The 27,904-nt window shown below is 42.6% G+C and overlaps 1 protein-coding gene across 5 annotated transcripts in view; it reads right to left on the bottom strand.

Moving 5' to 3' along the window:
* Window positions 1-27,904, bottom strand: part of RBMS1 (RNA binding motif single stranded interacting protein 1) — a 356,477-nt gene that overhangs the window by 100,474 nt on the left and 228,099 nt on the right. For all 5 annotated transcript variants that reach the window (XM_088474811.1, XM_088474809.1, XM_088474810.1 and 2 more), the window contains exon 2: window positions 7,016-7,191. In XM_088474811.1, the coding sequence (XP_088330937.1) occupies window positions 7,016-7,191 (176 nt within the window). The remainder of the gene's footprint in view (window positions 1-7,015; window positions 7,192-27,904) is intronic.

Here is a 27,904-nt window from a genome sequence, read left to right on the forward strand (position 1 = left end):
CCAAAACAAGCAAGTTTCCTGCACCAATGATATCAAAAACTCGTACCGACTTTCTGTCTTTGTGACTTAGCATTTAACACACACACACACACACACACACCAAGTCGAGAAAGAGCTGATAGTGTAGTATTTTCAAATCCTGTTTGGCTATCATGGTAAGTATTGTGCGTACATTAAATAAGAATATTTAAGCTTATCTCAATTCCACTTTGATCGATGGTGTGATGAATCAAGTCCGAATACTTCTTTAAAGCTGAGGAAGTTTGGTTCAAACAAAACGCATTGTAGGTTCCTGCTCACGGTTATCCAAAGCTTGCACCCATTGAAGAAATACCACTGCTATCTGGAGTTCCTAGAATTCGGTACCATTTTGGTTGGACCATCCAGATCCCAGGTTGGGTGATTCATATTTGATTACATACATTGTGTCAAGTGGTTTTCATGTACGTGTTTTTAATCCTTACTTTTTTGATAAAGTCGATACATACTATCCTATGAGTTTTTTCTGATCTTGTTTTTGGAGCTGGGCTGCATTCCGATATTGGAGGCTTTAAAGAAGTATTGGGTCTTGATTCATCATACCATCGATCAAAGTGGAATTGAGACAAGCTTAAATATTCTTATTTAATGTACGCACAATACTTACCATAATAGCCAAACAGGTTTTGAAAATACTACACTATCAGCGCCTTCTTGTCTTGCTGTTTGTATCTTTCTTAGATCCATTGGCTGGTAAGGATCGCACAAGAGGAGCAGCGATATATTTGAGTGTTATTTCTTCTATAAGTGTATGATCAATAGCGCATTGAGGGTTTGTTACATTGAATATATATATATATATATTTATTTATTTTTATTTATTTTTTTTTCTATTCACAAGCATGAATTATTTAAGAAATAAGTAAATGTTAACCATATGAATATTTACAGCAACGATGGATAAGAATAGCAATAGTGACACCACCAAGCTTAGAGCACCAGACTCCCCATATTTCTGCAATATGCATGCCTTGTAGAAAAATAAAGTTGGTGTACGGCTATATAAATACTAAAATACACCAGTTACAATAAACTAATATCTCTCTCAAAGGTGCTCCCTGACACCCCTCAGGACTACACAGACTGGATAACCATGAGTTAGCACATTGTGTTGCATAACACCATGAGGGAGGCAGCTATGTAAACTTCCTTTCCTTACTAAGATAACAGAATAAGAAATGCAGCCATCTATATTCTGTTTATTTTTGTAGAATGCAAGAAGTAATCACACATGGTTACCTAGAGTCTCTATTGCCTGTAGGAGAACACAACAGATAACCAATCCCAGCATTAAAGTCCAACCAGACTGGAAACAATAGTTCAATATTTTGTAAAGGACGGTGAAGTGGATGATCTTAACGCTACTTAAAACTTCAGAACTGATGTATGCTCACAAAATATCTCATAGCTTATGGGCATTTTTGTTAAAGAATCGACTAAACACTTACATTGAAAATTATATATATATATATATATATATATATATATATATATATATATTAAAACGTTAGTGGAAGAGGTGCACAAAGCTAAAAAAAAACTGTGTATATGAAAAAACAAAATTGAAATCACACTCCCTAATAAAAGGTGGCTGCTAAATTCTTCCAGGGGATGGTCTATTAAAAAAACATCAATGTGATGCTGAATTTTGTGGTGAAGAAAAAGCGCCTTCAGTGTGCAAAAAAGTATATATAATACCAAGTTATTTAGTGAAGAAAACGTCTATTCAAAATGTTCCAAGGGGATCCGTGTTGTCCCTGTCGCAAACTTCTGCGGTATCTTCATACGATATATCGTCAGAGTATATCCCAAAGTAAACCAATGTATAAACAAAAGAAACATAGGGCCTGATTCAGAGCCGTTCGCTATTTGCGCTCGCTCGTCCAGAAAATAGGGGTGGCTATTCAAATGAACCGTTCGCTGTTTGTGGTCTGTTCACGCCTCTAGGTCTGAACGAGCGAACAAAACTTGCGGTCGTTTTTTGGGAAACTACGCCCCCTGGCCGCTCGCATCCTACGTCATGTCCGCTATTTATTAGATTAATCGAGTACATCGAACAGGGTATGAACTGCTCGCTATTCTTGTGGTTGGTTTTTGCTACCACAATTTTGCGAGCAGTTCTGGCTAAAAAAAACCCCAGTGACGTGGTCAATGACGCTGCTGTTTTAAATATGCACACCCACAAAACGCCCGTTTTGACCTTTAAGCACGCCTGCGATCGGATCTCCACTCCCCGTTTTCAAGCACCTTCCCCTGTTACCACCCACATACGCCTCATTCTGTCAATCAAAATAGCAGGCATTCGCTATTTTGCGAGCACATGAATTTCGGCCGCACTGACTGGTTCGCGCATGCGTATAACGATCCGTACGCATACGCAGTTGGGCAAACATCGCTCGGAGCGAACGAGCTGCCGCTTACGAGTGGCTCTGAATCAGGCCCATAGTGTAATACTGATAATTAAGTATAAGTGCTCACACACAGAAAACGTGTAACCAATCTATTTGTGAACAGCACTCCAATCGTGCTCAAGAATATAAAGCTCCAGCACCTTAGATATAAATGCCTCGTACCAATTACAAGAGGTTAAGTACAGATAAAAGACATCCGCCTCTGATCCCATTCAATCCAGAGAATGTTCATATGGAATATGGGAACACAGGAAACAAAATCTCTAATCGCGTAGTATGTTTAAAGACATACATTTTAATAAAAAAAACAACCAAGACTCATACAATATGCAAATAAAAAGTCAGCTTATCTGTCCAGTAGTTTTGGGGGTGACCACAGAAGGTCCAAGTGCAGCTCAACGCGTTTCGTCCCTCTGATTTTTTTGGGGGGGCTTCCTCAGGAGCAGGACAGCACTGAAGTGATCTTGCAAAGTTAAAATGTATTTATACCAGTATCCATTATGTTGCACTACAGGTGTTAATCATTAGAAACTCAGCGCTAACGCTGGAAATATTCACCTGTGGGAAAATCCAACTTTTACCTCTAGTGGTAATTTCACCTCTAACATGGGCATCAATGCATGTAAAGGTGCAGCAGCCATTTTTGGTAAGTCTCTATAGTCTGAAATAGTTATACCATTGGACCCCAAATATAGTTACTCTAATATCATGAACATTAGAGGTATGGTATCTATTTGTGTAATAAAGTGACAAATGCGAGATACTTCATATGTTAAAAATCAGGATATTAATACACCAATAATATCCATATGGAAACATATGCATAATTATTGAACCCAAATTAACAAGAACATTAGGAATTATATACTAAAAAGCATACATTGAAAATAAATCTACAAAAGTGTGACCGAAGAAAATTTAGTTGACCTAACAGCTCACTGAATGAGCTCCCTCCCTGCACTATCAACAGAGCATTGAGTTGAATTCCCCCTTAGTACGTATATAGTGTATTATGTACTTCGGAGTTGTTGTTTTTTTGGGCGCAATGGCATTGGTATAGAATGGCAGATAAAGCATAACGATGCATGTCACAGTTCACTCATATTGAACCTGTCTTTTGCCTTTTTACCCTACACTGAGGGGAATTGGCTGTTGGTAATGGGCGCCCAATGGATAAATTCAGTTGTTGCTCTGATGAAGTGCGAATGCTGCGGGCGCACAGATTTCTGCTCGCACCCTCCTGTGATGGGGAGCAGAAATCGGCAAAAGTGTCCTAATTAGGACTTTCAACGGGTTTTAGCGGCTTTACATGGCTAAATCCAATCTATTTGGGCATGACAAAATAATTATTGCCCCACCCCCGATCACCCGTCTCTTCAGACAGGAGATTAGGCACGAAACACAATTGAATATCCTTTACTGTGCATCTTATACCACTTTTACACCAGAGCTAAAACTTGGGTTATTGCAGGGTTAACCCGGGTAGCTCCTTGGTGTAAAAGGGGACAGGGTTGGATTCCGGGTTGAGTGACCCGGCAATCCAACCCAGGTAACTTGCAGAGTTTAACACGGGAATAACCTGCGAAACCCTGCAGTGTAAACTGCTCTATCCGGGTCACAATGATCCGGAGCGCACCGCATGCCGGACGATTAGCCGGCTTCAGTGGCGCTTGAAGATGACATCATCTCCAAGCGTCCACTTCCACGCCAGAAGAGCCAGCTCCGGTGTGAACGGCGCCAACTCGGGAATATCTTGGATCAGCGCTGGCTAAATTCTGGGTCTGATCCGGTTTGGAACCCTGTTTCAACCTCGGGTCAGACCCGGAATTTAGGTATAAAAGCGGTATTAGTTTGCTTATAGTGTACTAGTTACTTAGGATTAGTGTTTTCGCATGACAAAAGTCCATGCTAAACAGGGCTATTTGGTGCTGTGCTGTGTTAGCATGCAAATAACACACAGAAATCATTTATAAAAGAAACAGCTGAATTACATCTCCAGCGATCCTTACCCAGACTGTGTGTATGATGACTGGCTAGCGATGCTTTATTTAAAATGAATCTACACACAGCTGTGGTATCCTTCATAACGCACATCATGCAAAGCAATTTCAGTTTACAACATGCTACAGAAACAAATAAAACAGCAAACACCATCTTCATTTTTTCCTATTTCACTGACAATTTGATTATTTTCACCAGGGATACAGTCAGATAACCTGGGTGCAGGGAGATATAAAAGCCAGACCACACACATACAGATATGCACTATACTGCAGCTGTCGCCTCCTGTCTAGACTCTCTGGTCCTCAGTATAAAAGACAAACGACTAATTTTACTATAGATTTGTTAAAAGCGAATCTGCCATATGTGGGAAATGTCCTTTATACAGCGTGCCTTGTGCACTGTACTATGTAAAACATATAAGCTGGGTTCTTAGGATTTCCATTTGCTTGGTAAGGAGCATATAATACGGTGCACACTAGGCTTAGGAATATTTTCTTTTTCTGGTTTCACGGTCACCTAATAAAATATTTTAGGCATATGCCATCACCAGGCAGAGAATAAAAAACACGTAAATTCAGACAAATAAATTCACAAGAACGCACACTTTGTATGACTGAGAAAATTAGTTTGTTTAAAGGAGTTACAGCTCAGGAAAACAGGCGGTACTAAGAGGAATCCAATGTCTGGCTCGATTATGTCATAGGAAGTCCTAGAACAGTCAGGCTGGATAAAAATGGGACAAAATGTGACTCACTTTTAACTTCAAAAACATAAGTAAACAGAAATGTTGGCAAATGAAGGTCTACATCCTGTTCCGATCAAATATATAACATTTGCAGTCTTTGGGGGGAGATTCAGAACGGCACAATGGCAGTGAAGTGCATCCCAGCATGGTCAGGGAAGGAACTTTGTGACCAGTAACATCGCTCATTGCCCTTTGCATGCCGCGGAGTAGCTCAGGGAATGTTTGGCTACAGAAGTACATGGCGATGTGCACAGACAAACACCACAGCGGAATACTGCCGGGAAATCAAGCTCCCCTTTCAATGTTTTTGTTTAGAATTATGCTTCACTAAGTCTGAGTAGTAAATCTATTTTTTCTTTTTGCCTTTCCACAGCTTATTCTGTTTATATAGCATCTGCATAGGTAACCATTAAAAACATTTATATACACAACAGTATAAAACTTTACATTAAATCCACCTTAGCAGAGCTGAACGGAACAGATAAGTGCACAACTGTCCCAGGTGTGTATAGCCATGAACTTAAAATCCGTATTTAGATTGGGGATTAAGGACCTCATTCAGAGCCACTCGCAAGGAGCGATTTTCGTCCGTCTGCGCATGCGTCTAAGTGGCAGTGCGCGTGTGCAAACTAGCGTCTGCGATGTACAATCGAGCGCTCATAGTACACAGACAGGATGCTACTTTGAGTGACAGATTGCGCCGTTTGTGGGTGGTAACAGGGGAAGGTGCTTGTGAATGGGGAAGTGGTTGTGCAACGCAGGCGTGTCTGATTGGCAGAACGGCGTTTAATGGGTGTGCATAATTAGCAAAATAGCGTCATTGCACACGTGACTTGGTTGTTTTTTAGCCTAAACTGCTCGCAGTGCTTGGGGTAGGTTAGGTCAACTCCAAGCGCTGCGAGCAGCTCCGATGGTCCTCGATGTTAACGATTAATCAGACACTTTCCAGAGATTACGCGTGCTGCGAGGGACAGGTGGGAGGTTTTATTGTCCAGCGTACGCTAACTGCCGTCGCTCACTAAGACATAGAGGGCGTTCTTACAGCGCAAAGAGCAAGCGCTTGATTTGCATACCCAGCCCCTTTTTGCAAGCGAGCGATCGCATCTTGCGAGCGGCTCTGAATGAGGTCCTAAGTGCTGCAAAGTTGGGAGGTAAGAGACGGCTTGCAAACCATTGTTAGTTTTGGTCACCTTATGAAGGGGTATCAGCGAATGACAGAATAGTGCAGTGTAGAACACGTGCACTCCTCTGCAGGAGGCTACCAGCATATTTGCAGGCACTTGCTAGGCATTGCATTCCCCTGTACCCTTGGCTCATGCACTATGGCATGCAGCCCACACAAGTGAAGCTGCCCACCGCCTTTACATTCTGTAACACAACAAACACGCAAATGGAGAATTGTGTTTCAGAGGAAAATGCATTAACAATTATTTGCTAATCAGCTTATTATGAATGAGTGAATCAATACACTAAGAAGAAGGGATGGAGATCCCCTTTTATTTCATTGTTTGCAGAGCTATGTAACTATGGAATTGGCAAATGGTGAAACACTGAAAAAAAAAAAAAAAAGAAGAATCTCAAGCAAAAAAATAACCAACCAGTTCATTTGGCCATAACTTCAGAAGCTAAAGAGTTCACTTTCCACAGGACAGAGCTGCCAAACCCTGCAGTTGTCCTTGAAATCCCCATGGAAATGTAATCACCCCAGGTGTCAGAATCACATCTGGCCCAGTATTGCATCAAAGCGCCCAATCTGTGCGGTGTCAGCCTCTCTCATCAGTCACTTCCATAGACAAGAACGGATAGTCATACTCACGGTTGGCAAAGCTTCACTAGGTCCTGGTCTGTGGTGTTTGGAAGGAGTCCTCTGATATACAGATTTGTTTTGCTTAACTGATCCCAACCAGAGCTGCTGCTGCTACTGCTGCTGTTGTGGTTGCTGGTCGTGCTGGGGCTTGGAGGAGCCATGGGGTGAGCAGGCACAATGGGTTGCTGAAAATCAAAAGGTAAAATAAATTAGTAAGACATCTATAAAATGCCCCACCTACTATACAACATAAACAGACATAAAATATACATTTCAGCAAATAGTCTAAAAGACATCAAAATAGATACATCTACTGCCTCAGCCCAGTTAGCTTACATCATTTATTACAGGTGATATACATAAGTGGGAAAATGTACAGGGGGGTCGCAGGGCCCCCCCAACACACATAGCTATATTACCAGCATGGGGGGCACTGTGGTATGGTGTGAAGCAGGGTCTACGAACCTGACTCAGGTGCGCGCAGTGTCGATGTTTTTTGTCTGCACATGCGTCAGAGTCACACTTTGCAATAGCTCCCAATGGTTATTACCTGGAGACGCAGAGCGAATTTGTATGCAGTAGCCCATGATATCAGTGGGCGCTTCTGGGAGTTAATAGGGGAGTGGTTAGGCAGACGTGGGCGTGTCGCTGACTGAAACTGCGTATGAAGACACAGGGTCAAACACAGGACGCCATGTTCAGACAGAGACGTTGCACCTGCTGTAGAGCTGGTGCGACCAATGGTGCAGACGGATTAGCCCCCAGCCAGGGGGCATCTCAGTAGGAAGATCATCAGATGTGCCATCATAAAAAAACAGAAGCAGTAAAAGACGCAGCCCTGGCCACATGTGCGTGCACCTCAGAAAGCAGGTCTTCTGGGTGGAGTCACGTGACCAGGGGTTCCTGGGTGGAGTCACGTGACCAGGGGTTCCTGGGTGGAGTCACGTGACCAGGGGTTCCTGGGTGGAGTCACGTGACCAGGGGTTCCTGGGTGGAGTCACGTGACCAGGGGTTCCTGGGTGGAGTCACGTGACCAGGGGTTCCTGGGTGGAGTCACGTGACCAGGGGTTTCTGGGTGGCGGCACGTGACCAGGGGTTTCTGGGTGGCGGCACGTGACCAGGGGTTTCTGGGTGGCGGCACGTGACCAGGGGTTTCTGGGTGGCGGCACGTGACCAGGGGTTTCTGGGTGGCGGCACGTGACCAGGGGTTTCTGGGTGGCGGCACGTGACCAGGGGTTTCTGGGTGGCGGCACGTGACCAGGGGTTTCTGGGTGGCGGCACGTGACCAGGGGTTTCTGGGTGGCGGCACGTGACCAGGGGTTTCTGGGTGGCGGCACGTGACCAGGGGTTTCTGGGTGGCGGCACGTGACCAGGGGTTTCTGAGTGGCGTCATTTGTGGTATGGGTAGTATTTACACATACATTATAATAGCATTGCTAGTATATCTTATAGACAATTTTATTGGTAGGAACCCCCACAAGTTAGTTGCCCTGGGGGACCAGCTCACTAGTTGACTCTTCTCCATGCAGATGATTTTCCCCAGGGTTCCTCCATTTGTTTTACAGCTGTGGCTAATGGAGACTGCGAGAGAAATGTATCAAGTCTTGGAGAGAGAAAGTGGAGAGAAATAAAAGTACCAATCAGCTCCTAACTGTGATTTTTCAAACACTGTAAAGTGACAGTTAGGAGCTGATTGGTTGGTAATTTACAGCTCTCCCCTTTATCCCTTTCCAATGATTGATACATTTCCCCTGTAGCTTGTGCTTGTTCCACCTACTTAACCATCCACTCTCTCCCTCCGTCGCTGTGTAAAGTTTTTGGGGACATAAAGGACTATAGAATATGCCATCTCCTTATGTTTAGGACACAAATTTTCTAAATATTTTTCTAAACACTATAAATAGGTAAATGTTATAAAAAAAAAAAAAAAGAAAATGCTTAGTTTATTCACTTGTGATTAGTCAGTAATGGCTAATGGGCTAAGATGAATACAGTCCGAATGAGTGACTGTCACTCACCAATGGAGTCTGCAGTTTAACCTTAGGATTTACCCATCACCTGCTCACTGTGGAGCTAGTAACATCACACAGTGCCTTGTGTCTCTGTCATGTCACTAGTTCCTACTGAAGTAATTAGTTCAATATTGGTTCAAAGAGCTGCCTCAACTTTGTGACTGATGGATGTACAACGTAAGTGACCAGTCCCCACACTTGCCACTGGATAGCCATGTGTTTTTTGTTTTTTTACTTGAATATACAAATAAAAATGGGGATTATGAAGATGTGAACTCAAGCGATCCATCTAGAAACTGGTATAATAATTCCACATAACTCTGCACAGCCAGCAATTACATAAACACAACCCCACTGAAGTTTGCCTACATGAAGCCCAGTTACATGGTTAGACCTGGCAGACACTACAACAAGATTTGCACAATTTGATGTTTCCAGGCAAATTGAAACAACAAATCGTGCATTTCATGCAGTGTGTATGCACAATTGCGCACTCCCGCGGTCATACATAGGGGCCTATTCATCATCACTTTAATTTTCACAAAAGCAGCTGAAGCACATTTTCACCTGCAATTGTGAAAATGAAGTTATCAGGCCATTCATTAAGAAGGTAAAAGCAGGCGATGTCACAGATATCTCCTACTTACCTTCTGTTTGCGGAATGGCCCGCTGTCCCCATAAACTAGTATCACAGATATCTGCTTCTTACCTTCTGTTTGCGGAATGGCCCGCTGTCCCCATACACTAGTATCACAGATATCTGCTTCTTACCTTCTGTTTGCAGAATGGCCCGCTGTCCTCACACTAGTATGGGGACAGAATTCATCAAGCTCCGAAAATATTATATTTTCGGAGCGTGACTGCGGTAGCATTAATACCCCTGCTTGTGGGTCACTACCCGCTCTTCCCTATGGGAAGATGGTCCGGGTTGCTATAAGGGATCCTTTCAGATCCCTCCACCCCTGTCCGGCTCCTTCCGCCGGACATCGGGGCTCTTGTGCGCATGCGTGACCTGTAGGTCGCGCATACGTACCGCCGTCACTGCTCTGACAGGAGCAGTGAAAATATTGATTTGATAATGATTTCGCATCAGCTGCCACCGCGCCGGAGCAATGATGAATTGCTCCGATGGCCGCGTCGAGTAAGAGTGTTAATTATCGGGGTCCGAATTAACATCATGAATAGGCCCCATATCATCTTTTGGTTAGCCAATCAGAAGATATTGCATACAAGGGGGTGCAGTTTAATGATGGACAGAACAAGATATCGTTCAGTCGTTCACTATAATTGCACAGTGTGTAAACTGCAATCACAGATGGTCTGGGACTAATGGAATTCGTCCCAACTGCCCGTCTTTGTCGTTTGTACCAGCTTTCCAGGCTCCCTTAGCCAAACCACCTAATCAAATTTCCAGGATTACATGGAGAGCAGTTGAAACTTAACATCTACAGTAACATAAATTTTCTGCCCAATCCATGTATACATTCTATAATAGCAGAATTGAATATTGGCTAGTCTGAGGAAAAGCACTGAATTATAGATTTACTGCCTCCTAAAATGATCCCAGCAGTAATATTGGTTTTAGATTAGGCACCATTTTAGAATGAGTATCATGGTCAGACCATAGCTAATTAGGACACTATCTATCTATAGATCTATACTGGCTGCAAAGTTTTATGGGTCATGTGTCCATTTTAATGGTGTAACTATGGCCTGAGCCTGAATGAGTCATACATCAATTCTAGGCTAGCAGATACATAAAATGACATATGATCAGTATAAGCTCATTATGTACCACGCTCTTAAGGCAATGCCCTTTTCACTGCTAAATACAGAGTACAGACATTTTAAAAGGCTCCAAGTCACGAAATACTTTGAAATGGACACATAGAAGGTCTCTTCTCTGACAGAACCATATATATGAATGAACTATACTCATGCTAGTCCTATATTAGACTCATCAATGTGAGAAGTCCATGGGACTATGTATAGCAGAGTAATGAAGAGGCTTGCAAATTGAAATTATTTCATAGAGTGACTTACACGTCACTGTGTCACAGGCTCTTGTTCATAATTATGTGGTCCCAAAGCAAAAATTAAAAATAAACCTCTAACCCCAAAGCAGTCACTTTTCCACAGTCACTGTTAAAGTGCTCATAATTTACACAGTAGATGTGCTACATGATAGAGTATGGAGCTGAGAGCCAACCAAACAGTACAAGGAGATACAATAAAGATCATTCCTCTGTGTCAAACACACATTTGTGGTCAAGGAGTTCTTCACAAGGATGAAACCATTGAAACAGGTTACACTGTATGACACAAGGCAGACATTCCATATATGATAAAAGCAATGGAAAGTGGTCTTTAGGATTGTTCTTTGTTATTCTTCCTCTTCTTATACTGATAAGTTAAATCATGGGCATTATCTTCGTTACTGCCCCAGTAAATTGTCCCTAGAATAGTGTCTGTTCTATGTGGGCGATTCTATTGTTTTATAGGGCGCCTGATGGAGCAATTCAATTGCTGCTCCGTTTAGGCGCGCATAGCCGTGGTTAGACAGATGCTCGCAGCCTCAAGAGCTTGGATACCCAAAGCAGTACTTTAGACAGGGTTAGCCACTATGTGCAGCTAAACCCTGTGCATTTGGGCGCACACATGCAGCACGGGCGCCCAAACTGAGCAACAATTGAATTTTTCCGTTGGGCGCCCATTGCGTTTGGGGAAAAAAATAAAAAATCATCCTGTCAAAACATTTTTAAACTAAAATTTCAGATTCTGCTATTTTTATTCAAGATCGCCCAAAGAGGTACTTTACATTCACAAAAAAACTGCCAAAATTACCATCCACCTACATAGAAAAATAATGGGACTCCTCACTCGACCACTATAAACATATAAACCGCTCCTTACCCCTACAAAGTGGTTTATTTCTACCTCCACATACTCTACAGAGCCCCTGTAGTGCTACTTACACGTTCAAATATGAATGGACGGGAACGTCAGGTGCTGCTCCAACTTGATTATGAACTTGATGGAGTGAATAGCACTATGTTCTCTGTGAAGTGCTGCTGTCTGAGCCTGCTGTATTAGTAGACACTTATGGGTTTGGAAGCTGCCGCAGCAAGTAAAGGTGGGAGGGGTCCCTACTATTGCACTAATAAGGAGGTGGATCTACAGAAGTAAAAGTTGTAATGATTCTTAATCAATAATAATTTATCTCATCTCTGATGATTGAAAATGTTGTGTATATGGCGTATTCCTCCACTGCCTGCTACCAATCTCGTCTCACACCACTGAGGTCATGAGTCATGGCCTACCTGTGTGGAGTTTGCATGTTCTCTCCATGCTTGCGTGGGTTTCCTCCAGGTCCTAGTGTTTCCCCCACACGCCAAAAATATATTGGTAGGTTTAATGGCTTCTGACAAAATGTAACTCTAGTGTATGTGTGCCCATGTGATATGGAACATAGGGTGCGTGCAGAAATCCGCATGAACTAATGCTTTGGGGCTTGTCGCAGCGTTACCGCATGCAGTAACAGAATCCCTCCCAGCACTTACTCACGGTAAACTGCATCTGCTGGATTAAGCCCTGGGCATTAGTCATGGTAACGTACAGCTCCTGGCTTATGTAAGGAGATTGTAATATAGACTGTAAGAGCCAATGGGACAGGGACTGATGTGAATGATTTGAAATATACTCTGTAAAGCGCTGTGGAAAATGTGTGCACTATAAAAATAACTTACAATATATTTATAATGTAATTTATTTTTGAAGGATTCTAAATATATATTGTATATGATCTACCAGTATTCCTCCACTCATAGATCTAGCTTGAATTAAGAAACGATTTGATAGCAGCTTCAGTGTATGGTAAAGTATAATACTTTCAGGTGTAATAAAAATATAACACACACTTGGCCTAAAACAAATAAAAAGTTATTTTTTCTAAAGTTGTAGTTAATGTCACTCTTCAAGTCACATGTCTTTCAAAGAGCAGCATCCATTAAATAAGACCAATAGTCACACTTGTTAGCTACAATAGAACAGAGACAAGAATCGCTGCAACCAGAGGCAATTCAGACCAGCTGACAATTAAGAGGACACAAAAAAATTCATTTATTGGGAAATCTAAAATGGTACAGATGTATTTATTTTACAGTTGTGTGTGTTACAACACAAGCCCCATTCACAGAAACCGAATAGATTACACTTTTCATACCAGTGCGGACAGGTCAGCAAATGTTATAATGGATACATCAGATTATACTAAATAAGAAACTATCTTACTGGAAAAGGACAAAAAGATGCTAGATATAGAGAGGTTCTAAACTAAGTAAATGGCATCAGTCACAAAGAAAGAGATTTAGTGAGACAGCTCGGAAGCCAGATTGAACCCTCTCGATGGGAAGAGGCAGAGGCAAACACTATTCCACTAGGTCTCCATTTCCAAATGTAAGTATTAAAGGGAATAGAAATGTTATTCTTAACGGTAAATGCTTTGTGGGACACTGACTTGCTGCTGGGCATTTGTATCTATGAATGCAACATTAACTTCTAGTGTTAAATATTTACAAACCATAGAGATAAAGGCAACCTATGAGAACTACAGCCTCTGTACAGAAGAACAAGAACACAGGACATTGGACGTGTAATAAGACTGTCACAGTCTCCCCTTACCCCAATATTTTTTTTCTAACCTATAGAGCTGGCAAAGATTTCAACACTAATATACCCTCAGTGGCGTCAGATCTTTCATTCACCAAGTTAGAGTCGTGAGAGAATGACACACATGAATAAGGGGCCCATTTTTCATTGTATATTGCAGCTTAATCCCCGAAAATACCCGTTTTCGGGGGTTAACCGCAAATATTAAGTTCCCCCCCACATGTATGAAGGAGTAACCGCAGCAGATTTCTCTGATACCTGCTGCAATTCCTCCATTCCCGCTGGCAGCTGCATCCCCCATAGGTTTCTATGGGGGGATGCGATGCTGCCAAATTTGCCAACTTCCGGAATGCTATGCATTCCGGAGATTGGTCCCTGCAGCCAACGCCATCTGAAGATGGTATTAGCTGCTGTAGCCTACGGACTACACATCGCATAGTCAGGCAGAGGGTTCCCCCGGATGGCAACAGTGGATCAAATTATGAATAATCTCAATCAGAGACCAATTCAGATGGCCTCTCAACCACAGTTCTCTGTACATTACATAGTATGGGCTACAGAAGCAGAAGGCCTGTCCTTACGCTCCTGCTGCAAACAGGGTAACACGCCCCCAGTTTGCTCAGGAATTGGGACAGTAAATGATTGGAAACAGATTGTGTGGTCGGATGAATCATGTTTTCAATTACACCGTGCAGATGGTAGGTTGAGGGAGGATATGGAGACAATAGCATGGTTCCTTCTGAAACTACTAACATCAAACCTGCAGAGACTGGAAGATGCAGTTCAAACGCATTTAGGCTAATTTTCCACACAACACACACCAACAGTTAGTAGAATCCATGTCTAGAAGGATTAAGGTGACCTAACAAAGTAATAAACGGGTGATCATAATAATAGCCACAAGATAAGTACAAACATTGAAATTCAATTAAACTGTGGCTTTAATTGGGTAGACAACTGGCAAACGATGCTAGGGACTTATCTGAACTTAAAATGATCCCGAGAACATCTGATTTCTAGGGTACACACCACACAATATTGAGCAGAGAAGAGGCAAGTCATTGTGGATTTAAATACAAACACCCAGCTCCGATTCTTGCCGATAAACATGAACTATCGGCAAGAATCGGAACTAGACGGTCGGAGATCTGTACACAGCACATTTTAAGGACGATAATTTACCATTGGGTATGACTAATGTTGTGCAGCACTCTCATATCGGGACTCAATACCAAAGGGTTTTGGTCCTACCATCGGCCACAGGTGCAGCGTTCACACTATCAGATACTCAGGCCAAATGGTCGGAAATATGGTTTTCGCCCAGATTATTGTATAGTCTTAAGACATTCATTCAATGAGGTCTAATTAGCAGCAGATGGACTATATATTATATCCCCAAATTTATCAACTGAAATCCACTATAGTGAAAGTTATTCCAGCATTTTCCCCATGTACGATAATTCAATTTATGGGGAGACAGTTTTCAGGAACTTTGCCGGCTCCTGGTATTTACAGCCAGCCTTCACACAGGTGAGTCCCTCCGGGTATCTCAGATTAGTTAACACCAGATATCCAGTGTTTATTGAGAGAGATACACAAGTTTACACTACTGCTCCAGGACCTTTAGATAATAACAATACATTTGTAATAACATAATAAACAGCCACTGAAGCAATTGGGTCAAGAAGTCAGATTCTGAGGAAATTGCATATTGCACTAAAACGTGTATCTTTGAATTAATGTCTATGCAATAGTTTCATTAGATTTTAATGTTTGTTGCTATCCTACAATGAATAAAATATATATATATATTTATTTTTGGCCTCTATTCACCACCACAATGGCTTTGAAATGAAACAAACAAGATGTGCTTTAACTGCAGACTTTCAGATTTAATTTGAGGGTAATTACATCCAAATCAGGTGAACAGTGTAGGAATTACAACGGTTTCTATATGTTCCTCCCACTTTTTAAGGGGCCAAAAGTAATGGGACAAACTAAACAATCCTAAATCTAACTTTCGCTTTTTAATACTTTGTTGCAAATCCTTTGCAGGCAATTACAGCCTGAAGTCTGGAACGCATAGACATCAAAAGACGCTGGGTTTCATCCCTGGTGATGCTCTGCCAGGCCTCTACTGCAAATGTCTTCAGTTCCTGCTTGTTCTTGGGGCATTTTCCCTTCAGTTTTGTCTTCATCAAGTGAAATGCATGCTAAATAGGACCCAGGTCAGGGGACTGACTTGGCCATTGCATAACATTCCACTTTTTAGCCTTAAAAAACTCTTTGGTTGCTTTTGCAGTATGCTTCGGGTCATTGTCCATCTGCACTGTGAAGCGCCGTCCAATGAGTTCTGAAGCATTTGACTGAATATGAGCATATAATATTGCCCGAAACACTTCAGAATTCATTCTGTTGCTTTTGTCAGCAGTCACATCATCAATAAATACAAGGGAACCAGTTCCATTGGCAGCCATACATGCCCACGCCATGACACTACCACCACCATGCTTCACTGATGAGGTGGTATGTTTTGGATCATGAGCAGTTCCTTTCCTTCTCCATACTCTTCTCTTCCCATCACTCTGGTACAAGTTGATCTTTGTCTCATCTGTCCATAGGATGTTGTTCCAGAACTGTAATGGCTTTTTTAGATGTTGTTTGGCAAACTCTAATCTGGTCTTCCTGTTTTTGTGTCTCACTTATGGTTTACATCTTGTGGTGAACCCTCTATAATCACTCTTGTGAAGTCTTGTCTTGATTGTTGACTTTGACACATATACACCTAACTCCTGGAGAGTGTTCTTGATTTGGCCAACTGTTGTGAAGCGGTTTTTCTTCACCAGGGAAATAATTCTTCTGTCATCCACCACAGTTGTTTTCCGTGGTCTTTTGGTGTTGCTGAGCTCTCCGATGCATTCTTTCTTTTTAAGAATGTTCCAAACAGTTGATTTGGCCACACCTAATGTTTTTGCCATCTCTCTGATGGGTTTGATTTGATTTTTCAGTCTAATGATGGCTTGCTTCACTGATAGTGACAGCTCTTTGGATCTCATATTGAGATGCAAATGTCACACCTAGAATCAACTCAGGCCTTTTACCTGCTTAATTGATAATGAAAAAAGGAGGGAATAGCCCACACCTGTCCATGAAATAGCTTTTGAGTTGATAGTCCCATTACTTTTGGCCCCTTAAAAAGTGGGAGGCACATATAGAAACCGTTGTAATTCCTACACCGTTCACCTGCTTTGGATGTAATTACAATCAAATTAAATCTGAAAGTCTGCAGTTAAAGCACATCTTGTTTGTTTCATTTCAAAGCCATTGTGGTGGTGAACAGAGGCCAAAATATGAAAATTCTGTCAATGTCCCAATATTTATGCACCTGACTGTATATACATACATACATACATACATTAAACTAGATTTAGGAAATATTTATAATTAATATAGTTATAAGTAAAGAGCACAGAAGCCCATCTGTTCAGCATATAATACATAGAGCATTCGAGTGACCAGTTTAGAATAGAGTGAGCCTTCAGGAAATCACTGTACAACACATATTATAGTGATCCCAGTAAGATATAAAGAACATTCTAGTTCAGGACGCTCGCAAGCAGTTCGATGTTACCCCAATGCGCATGCGCACGACGGAGGGAGCTCTGTCGTGCGCATGCGCGAGATCCGGACAGCGACAGCCAAGCTGTCACTCCGGGTCTCGCACCAAAGGGGGCGTTGCTGTCGATGGTGACTGACAGCACACCCCCTTTGGTGGGCATGCCGGGGGTGTGGCTGCCAGACGGAGGCGTTCCCATGAGAACGCCTACCGTCTGGGTCCGGCCCCACTGACATCACTAGTGATGTCAGTGGGAGTGATTTTGGCTCTGATAGAGCCCAAATCACTCCAGGGCTTTACGGCCACGAGACCTTACCGCAGGGTCTCGTCGCAAGCCCGATGGTCTTGACCATCGTGACCATCATTATGGACGCTTGCATAAGCTGTGGGTGGTAACCCACAGCTATGCGAGCGTCCAAAAGGCCACTCCACATTTACATAGGAAGGTCCTGATCCAGAGCGAGCGCTCTGGTCAGAGCGTCCGGCTCTGAATCATGGCCTCTGTACACTACAGTACATACCAATTACCTTTGTACAATACAGAAACATTTGTATTACTATATACTCCAGCAAACATTTTAGACATCAATACAGTGAACATTTTTTAAATGTAAAAAACACCAACAAGCATTCTAGTGATCTCTGTGCAATACAGAGAACATTTTTTATTTGCCATATAAACTCCAGCAAGCATCCTAATCAGGGCAGTAAGTAGGGTAGTGCAACCAGTGCCATGGCACAGGGCATCGCAGGGCAGGGGGCACTGTCTGGGCCTGTCGATTTTCCTGTTCATTATCATTCTCACTTGTAACTTCCTCTTTTATCCCCAGCATCTCCTGGCCTCCCCTATCTCTACCCTGGCCCTTCCCCATGAGCCCTTTTTCAGGTGCACTATATTATGTCCTTATTTGAAAAATAGGAAGGGGTGGGGGGGCGCCAATGCTCTTCCTGGCACATGGAAACAAAAAGTCTAGTTACGGCTCTGATCCTAATACAGTGCAGAATAAAAACAGAGACCACTATGCAATTGATACTGAATGGAGCAAAATGCACTTCAGAAAAGGAAATTAAAAAGGGATAACTGATCCCTATAAAGTATCGCAGGGGCAATACATTCAGCAACTTAAGCAAATCTGCATCCAAATCTAAAAGAAAAACAGTGCAAGATGGACAAACTCAAGGAGAATGCTCAATGGCTTTGCCCAAGTGCCAACACAAATGGCCACCAACCTATTTAAAGTCAACGAGCTGCAATCTGCTTAACTGTATTTCAGTTAGTATTGTACATTTTCCTTTGGAAGAGTTATGTAGAGGTTTTCTACAGGCAGCTAAATAATTGCTCTGTGTTTTGTGATGTAATTATTAAAGCCTAATAAAACAATGCCAGCAAGTTGCTCATGCCCATATAAAGTTAACTTTAGCAAAACTGTAATCGTTATTTTGGTCTACACCACAACATTTGTGAGTAGGCACTGAGTGTACATAAGACGTAAGAGGCATCAGTCTTGAGGAATAAAAATGAGCATAGAGGTTTCTGCATATCCTTAGTGTTGCCAAGTCTAAATAATTTTTGGCTCTATGAGCAATATGATAGTACTTTATACATGTACTCCAGTCTTCTGTGCATACAGACAAGTACAATGGCTGACATTTGACACCAATAAAAACTAGAAAGAGGTTTCTGTATATTGATCATGCATCAACCAGCCATTGCCAACAATCTATTTTAGAGAAAAGCAATAACAATTGCAGAAACTAATACCCCTTTAACACAGACTGATATATCCCGGGTTGATGCACGTGAACGCGCATCAACCCGGGATTTTAGTTGGTGTAAACGAATCAACCCGGGTCCAGTGACCCGGGATCCGACCCGGCTAACTTGCAGGGTTGAGCACGGGTCGTTCCCGTGTCACCCTGCAATGTAAATGATGACCCGGGTCGCGCCACATGCCGCCTGAATGGCCGGCTTCAGTGGCACTTGGAGATGACATCTCCAAACGTCCACTGCCGGGCCGACCAGAGTGGAGCAGCGCACCCCACACGCCCTTCCTGCCTCCAGACCGCTGCGGAGTAAGGCAAATAGGTTGCGGAGGTGGAGGGATGGGAAGAAGCGCTGCTCACCTGTGCCGGAGAGCCGGGTCAGTGCTGACCCGGGTCCGGTGTGAACGGTGCCTATGCCCGGTTCGGCGCAGCGGTGTAAAAGGGGGGCTGTCCCGGGTCTGATCCGGGTTGGAAACGTGATCCAAATCCCGGGTCAGACCCGGGACTTTGGTGTTGGCTGATGATCATCACATTTTGCGTAATGGGCAACTGGCTCTTATGTATAGTAAAGCATCTGGACTGTTTTGAAAAAAAAATAAAAAATATCTTCACAGCAAACATTTCCCAGAACCGAAGGAAAAAGAAAGGAGAACAGTCTCTGTAAAGGAAATATTTAATGGCACGTACCTCAACAAAACAATGTGCGTTTATGTATACACAGACACACACACACACTATACCTATAATATTTTCTTTCAAAACACTATAGATCAAGTAGATTACAGTTAAAATACAAGGATTTAAAACATTATGCTACAGATGCGTTCATACACCTAGCCTCAATAGGCCATGCAATGCGAGATGTCCGGCGTGAGTAATCTGCGCAAAGCGGTGTAGTCTTTCTCTCGTAAATGTGCAACGTAATGTGACAAAACAGCTTCACGTGACGGCACCATTCCATTTGATATGCGACACCTCTACAGATTGACGCACAGATATAAAAGTGTCGCATATCAAATGAATCAGTGTAGTCTTGTGAAGCAGTTTCGCAGCATCATATTGCGACAACTGCTGGGTGCACACAACGATAACCAGCAATAACGATATCGCTGAACGATCTCCCTTTAAAAATTCTGGTGTGCTGGATGAATGATAGTGCTCATCCACACACCCAAAAACCTCCAACGACCCATGATCAACAATCGCCTATCCCTATGGAGATAACACGATATCGTCCAAGCTGGCCTGCATGCATGGACAATGGTCGATATAGTTATCATCCAGCGGGACCGTGCATCGTTGCTCGTTCATTGCATACACACAGAACGAAATACCGTTGAATAATATCATTATCGTTCATATTGTTGAAATATATCGTTCCGTGTGTACGCACCTTAAGACACACATTCCAGAAAACAAAAAGACGGGACCTTGTGCACAGAGAAGGGCTGTTAGATGCATCTGTGGGTTAAGGGTGTAATAACTTGCTACACGGGGTGCTTCTAAAATAAAATAGAGCACTATATAATACGGATTCACTAATAAGCCAAGTATACAATAAAATAACGATAAGATTTTGAACATATTACATTAGTACAGAATGAATACAATGACAAACTGATCTGTTCAGCAATCTAGGTTCTTGTTTCGCAATTCAAGAAGACCTCGGCTATCCGACAAAGGCCACACAAGTCATCCTATTTCCCATCCACAACTACCTCCCCTCTCCAGAAGAGTTGCCAGTCCGCAATGAGGGCTTCCGATTGACTACATGAGTGTCCTATTATAAAACATCTGTTCTTAATTAACAGAGTCCTAGTTTGCCAATATTTAAATCCACCTACAGTTCCAGAGCTTTTTTACAGCATTCAGCTAGACTAAATAGTTTCTGCAAGTAAAGTTATTTAAGAGGAATTTTTCACTGTGAGTCATTTCCACTGACAGGATCATGGGCGTCAATTGGCCAACTTACTTACTCAGTCTAAAAAACAATTTATAGCATACAATTAAAAGAGCATCTCGTTATATCCTTTGCATTTGACCAATATAATTTTTAAGGGATGGATCTATAATTATATTTTTATGCACCACTTTATCTAGTTTCTTCATAGGTGTTGCTACCTCGAGAGATACCAAAATTCTACCATTGTTTTTAACTCACAATTATCTCCTTTTGCCTTATATATCCCTATGGTTGCCCACAGACTATACAAATGGATAACTAATAGCCACCTCTACAACTAACATTCTTCTATACAGGACTCCATCTCAACAGCTCCCCTGGTGGACAATTTGTAAAGAACAACGGTAGAATGTGTGCCTTGTATTTCCAGGCTCTTTATCAAACAAGAATCTCTGAAATTAATAATTGTTTAATTTAATTGTTTAATTTGGCAAAATCAGCCAAACTGGTTATTAAAAATAAGAAATCTACTCCACATTAAAGATGTTTTACTAATATTTTCTTTTATATCCCTGCATTCTACTACTTGCTGGGGACTTGCTTATTATTGTTACTTAAGAGTCCTTTACATAGCGCCTGCATAGCCCGCAACGCTTTACCGTTTGTACTAAAGCCCCGTACACGCGAGGATGCCGGCAATGACAAAACATTCTGCAGCATGGCATCTCTAACGATATCCCCCGATTGTGCAGCATGTACAGACGACTGGGGATATCGTTAACGACCCGCGGGAGCAGGCATCGTTCACCGGTTATCACTTAAACACTGGATGATATGAACGATATATATCGATCAAAGATATCGTTATCGTTCAAATGAGTCGTCCAGTGTGTACGGGGCTTTACAGTGGAGCCCAAATATTTGCCCAATTAATGACATTCCCAGTACTTAAAATGGTTCAGATCTGTGAGCCAGCTTTTCTAATCATCTGAGTGCCAGAGACAGAAAGGATCTGCTTCAAGGATACCAATGACTACAAATTCTGGATTAGAGGAGCCTGCAGCCATTCAGTCAGAAGATGGCTATCACTTACTACTGTACATTGGAGGGATAATTACTTAGGCTGGCCAGCAGGGGTAGCCAGCACTTGGACTCTGTTGGACCAAGCAAATGGTGGTGACACCAGGTGAATGAGCTCTCCTAAACAGACTAGTGGGGGTGAAAATAAGGCTTTTTAAACAATATATTAGGAAGATGGAAAAACTCATTTTAAATCTTATTAAAATAAATAAAATAAATAAATACACTGATCTGGATATTTGCAAAAAATACATACTGGCGGGAAAAGAGATGCAAATAATTGTACTGTAAAGAAGTTAGAATTAAAACAAATTGCCGTGCAAAATATTCATATTGTGTCATATTTCACCAGCAGTGTTTGGCCTGAACTGTTCCCAAATCCTACCCCACACAGCGGAATGACAACAGCGATTGGCAGGGCCGTAACTGGTGTAGTGTGCCCAGTGCCATGGCACAGGGCACCGCAGGGCAGGGGGTGCTGTTTGGACCTGTCAATTTTCCTGTATATTATCATTCTCACTTGTAGCTTCCTCTTCTTTTATCCCCAGCATCTCCTGGCCTCCCCTAGCTCTTCCCTGGCCCTTCCCCATGAGGCCATGGCCCTTTTTCAGGTGCACTATCTTATGTCCCTATTTAAAAATTGGGCGGGGGGCACCAATGCTCTCTCTGGCACAGGGCACCAAAAAGTCTAGTTACGGCTCTGGCGATTGTGTCTCTACCCATTCCGAGTCTTTAGATTCAGTGAAAAAAGTGGACTTGCAAACATGGGTGAGGAAGCAAATGCAGAACGTCCGCTATGCAACTGAATTTGCGTTATATTTAGCTGCAACTCTGCACATTCCTAAATTGCATTATGGCAGTAGGTAACTTTTAGACTAGCTCATCAAGCAATAGGTAATGTTGTATTGTTGAAAAGTTGAACAGGACTTGGACAAATCCAGCCTATAGGATTCATGTACAGTTCAGTTACTCAGGCTAAAACACATGCTGGTAGCAGCCTTGAGAAGAGGATGATTAATTCTTCCTTTAGATAAGCGTCTATGGGTGAGCAGGATTATGATCCCATTGATGTGTAGCCATGCCTTCCTCAACACTGTTTAGCCTTCAGATATACAATGGACAATGGACAAATGACAACTTGTTTAAAAGATCTACAAAGATCAATGAAGGAGATCAAACGCTAAGCTGGCAAAGAATCAATTAAGATTGATGAAAAAAAAAAAATTATTTCAACTGAGTCAGGTTTCTACTGGCAAGTGATAAAATGACGACTACGGTAAGTAAATTATTAAAATAAATGTCAGCTAAAAATGTGTGCAAAAACCAATCAAGAGTAAATATTTAACAGGTTGATTATATACTTGCATATTAATCCGTGATCAGAAGTATAGATTACAAATTACACATTCTACCATCTTTTACAGCAAGTCTAAATATAACCTAAATTTAGTTGCCAACATTTTATTAAAATATCCACACGATAAACACTATTTAGCAACATGTTCTGGAGTTTTATGTAGTCAGACCTTTAATAAAACCCCAGTGATAGATACAATCTAAATGTCTCTATGACAAGCCAGGGCCAATTAATAGCTCATACCCATTGGTGTTTATTACAAGTGTTACATTTTAGTTTAACAAATGTAATTGGGTCTGACACTTGAAGCCATAACAACAGTTTGTATGTTCTCAATGAGTTCTGAAAACCAGAACACAAATGGAGTGCTACCAGTAAAAGTTTACCAGTAAAAGTTTACTAGTGTAGTGGTAGCACTCCATTTGGGTTCTGGTTTTCAGAACTCATTGAGAACATACAAAGTTTACACACACAGATAGCATCCATGGTCACAACTGAAACCACTATACCACTTTGTTAACCATTACTTTATGTCAGGGTAAATATGTTCCCAATACAAAAAGTGTATTCATTCAGGATGTTAGTTATCCTTATACCACTTTTCCACTGCTGCAATAACCTGGGTTATTGCCGGGTCTACCTGCAGGGGCGCCGAGAGGGGGGGGGGGGAGCGGGTACAGATTACCCAGGCCCGGGCTTCCTGAGGGGCCCGGGTCCGGCGCCGCCCCCCCCTCACAGCAGCCCAGCACACAGAGTGTGCTGAGCTGCATTTGGAGACTGCCTGTGGCTGCTGACAAGCAGCCACAGCAGTCTCCTATGCCTGTGCAGAGGAGCAATCACACTGATCGCGCCCCCCCTGGCTTTGCGCCGGGCTGAGGGGGCTCAGGGCGCCCCCCTACCCAGCGCTGCTTCGCGGCGCTGCAAATCTTTTTTTTCTCTCGGCAAGGGGGCGTGGCCACGCCTCCCCTATTAGGCCACGCCCCCTATTACCGGGGCCCACCACAGCTCTTGGCGGGCCTGTCTACCTGCGTAGCGTCTTGGTGTAAAAGGGTCCTTGAATAAAGACCAGGGTCGAGTGACCCAGGAATCAGACAATTGTCGCTACCAGGGTTGAACCCAGGAAGGACTCTGGTAAACGTGCAGTGTAAACGGCGTGACTCGGGTTATACTTTAATTGGCTGGCTTCAGTAGCACTTGTAGATGACATCTCCAAGCATCCACTGTAATGCTGGAAAACCCAAGTGGCAGTGTGAACAGCTGGACCCGGGAAATAACTCTGGTCCAGCCACTGCGTGAAAGGGTTAAAACCCGGCTCTGACCCACGATCAGTGTCCCGGGTTGGAGCCGGGTTTTTGATGGAAAAGGGATATAGTTAAGAACTAATCTGAAGACAACGCTTTCTCCCACAAGCCCATCCATTTATTTCTGCTTGACACCATTTTTGTTTAAAACTTAACCAAACACAATGTGATTTTGTGGTACAAAATAAAAGGTAAAATAGCACCAAAGTAGATTTTTACAATTAAGTTTTTGACGAATCAACGGAAGATAAACTATTTAAGATGTCTACACTGGAGTTGTTAGAGCACCGCGTGAGACAATGTACAGTGTGGAAATAAACAGCTCATCAACAATACAAAAAAATAAATAAAAATAGTTGCGTCTCAGAAAACACAGACACAACGACGCTTGTCCAACCACACTCACTCTCTGCTCCCTCTTCCTTTTCTAATAGGATAGAGAACTTGACCCTGGTCTGTCCTTCCTGCTGTGTATGCAGAAATAAAAAGTCTTCCCCATCACTTCTTATAGGATATGGGGCTGCAAACTTATTTCCTAGTTAAAGCAAAGTCTTACCAGCATGGTCTCTATAATGATTTAAAGGTGCATTGCATGCACACACTAAAATGTATATTATATTCTGCTTTGCATGAGGAATTTGTAAGAAAATCTGACCACGATTGAACCTGACACATTGTTAATTACCTTTCAGTAAAGTTACACAAGAGGTTGAATAAAAGGGGATATCCATCTTTTGAATGGTATCTTCCTGGCGGTTTATTTTAGTTAATTCTACATGTTGTGCAGATACATCTGTGTCCAATACAAAGCTTTCAGCTGTTTGTACATAACGGCCACACGACCACACTAGCTTGGCATTCCCATTGAGCTTGCTTTTAAATCTACAAGTTTCTGATTTTTAAAGCTCCCTATTGCTGAAATGAGTGGAATAGCCACCTGATGGGCTAAATCAGGGGTGGGGAACCTTTTTTCTGCCGAGGGCCATTTTGAGATATATATAACATTATTTGCGGGCCCGCTGCAGGCAACACCCCCCTCCGCGTGACATCACATGGGGGCCGGCCACAATCGCCGGTGATTACACCAATGCCCAGAGCATCCCGAGGATGCTACGGGGAGCTGTTAGGGCAGTGGTGTGGCACTGCTGCATAGATTCTGGTGGCAGGGTGCCATTCTAGGAACCCTGCTAGCTATATCAGGCTAGCAGAAAAAAGCTCAGCGGGCCAGACCAAATGCTTCCGAGGGCCTTATACGGCCCCCGGGCCTGAGGTTCCCCATTCCTGGGCTAAAATCAACAGTCATGAGAATGGAGCAGATTAAAACCCTAGGGATGAGTGCCATCACTAGCACTTCATGACCTATATACATGACATACTAGGTTTCTACAGAATTGATTAGTTACATCCTCTTAAATATTGGCTCATCCCAGAAAAATTCTGCCCCCGCTGTAGGTAAGCCCACATTAATCTACTGGCAATTGTGGCCGAGACATCGGGCAGGTAGATCATCATCAGACTTGGCTATACACATGCGTAGACATGTATAGCCAAACCTGAAAGGTGCATTCATTTGGCAATATAGTTTAACAAAAATAAATAATAATCACATTCTTAAATCCAATTACCATATCTGCCATCCGTAACAGTATAGGTGCGTAGACACAGGGCGATGACGTGGACGACTGAACGATATCGTTCACTATACCGTCCATTTTTTACACCAAAACGATGAACGACAACGACGATGCGCGTTCCTGCGGGTTGTTCATCATTGTCGCTCATCGGGCAAACATGCAGGCCAACCTGACGATATCGTCAGGTTGCTGCATGTTGGGGAATGGAGGAGAGAGCCGGGCGCTGAACGATATCGTTAATTATATTGTTCAGTGGGTGTGCTCAATGTCATGAACGGCATTGAGCGCACCCTGCCAGGGACACACTGGACGATATCGCTCAGGGAGCATATCGTCTAGTGTGTATGCTCCTTATGGTTACCTTAAGATTGTGCTCACCATGGCTACATTAAACTGCATACGTTTGAATTGACACAAATACTCTTCAAGTAAATGTACTATTAACGGATTACATAAAAAGCAGAGAAACATAAAGAGAAGATTTGTGCACCCGGTGAATAAAAGATACAAAGGCCAAGCTGTGGGTTAAATGAAACCTTATGTGCCTGCCCAACATCCATCTACCAGCTCTGGCTTCCCTCTCCTCACATCATTTGGTACATTTCTCAAACACTCCACTCTTCGCTTTCATTTCCTCTAATCTTGCACAGCGCCCTTCATTTTCCTCTTCCATCGTCAATCAACATTTCCAATCTGTCCTCTGTTCGCTGGTACTGGCTCTAGGAGCAGATGACAGTCATATTTTGCAATTACAAAAAAATAAAATAACCGGAGGACTGACTACAACTTTCCAGAGCAGTGCAGATTTGGGGAGATTAGACTATGCAATGAAATATGATTAGGAGGGAACATTTATGTCTGAGTTTTGATGCGAGAGCTTTGTGCTTGAAAATATATCTGACAATTAAAGAGCAGTTTTTCTTTGGCTCTGTCTTGCTTATCACGCTCTGAACACACATTGGGGAGATGGGGATATTAAAGTAACATTTGCACTGCTTATTTAACAATTAAAAAACACACACAGAGTACTTAAGCAAATACAGCATGCATTTTTAATGCAATTCATTCTTTCCGATTGCTCCAGTTTTGCCGTCAGCTATCTCTTGCAGTCATTTAATAAAAAATTAAAAAAATTATTTAAATCCACAATATTAAAAAAAATCATTGATACTAAATAACCCCATGCTCAAAAAACAAGATGTAGTCAATTGTTTTGCCATCATCTGGTGGAAAAAGGTCATAGGCGTGCACACAGGGCAGCCCCACCTCTACCTACACAGTGTCTCCTCCCCACATCTCAGCCGCCTCCCAGGAAAGAGGCCAATGTGCAAGTTCTGGATCTGAATAGGGCACTTTCACATTGTCCATCTTGGATTCAAAACGGGACTGCCTCTTACCTGGGAGCTGGCTGTGATTCGTGGGAGGAGACAACAGTAGTGGCCACTGCCTAGGTCCAGGGGGGTGGGGAGCAAATAGTACACATTCTGGGAGGGGGTGGGGATAGTCCTTGCCCCAGACGAGGGTTTGCCTATGTACGGGATGGAGGGGGGAGTTGTTGCTCAC

Source organism: Taudactylus pleione, unplaced genomic scaffold (genome assembly GCF_031769625.1).
Source record: "Taudactylus pleione unplaced genomic scaffold, aTauple2 ptg000156l, whole genome shotgun sequence".
Classification (NCBI taxonomy): Eukaryota; Metazoa; Chordata; class Amphibia; order Anura; family Myobatrachidae; genus Taudactylus; species Taudactylus pleione.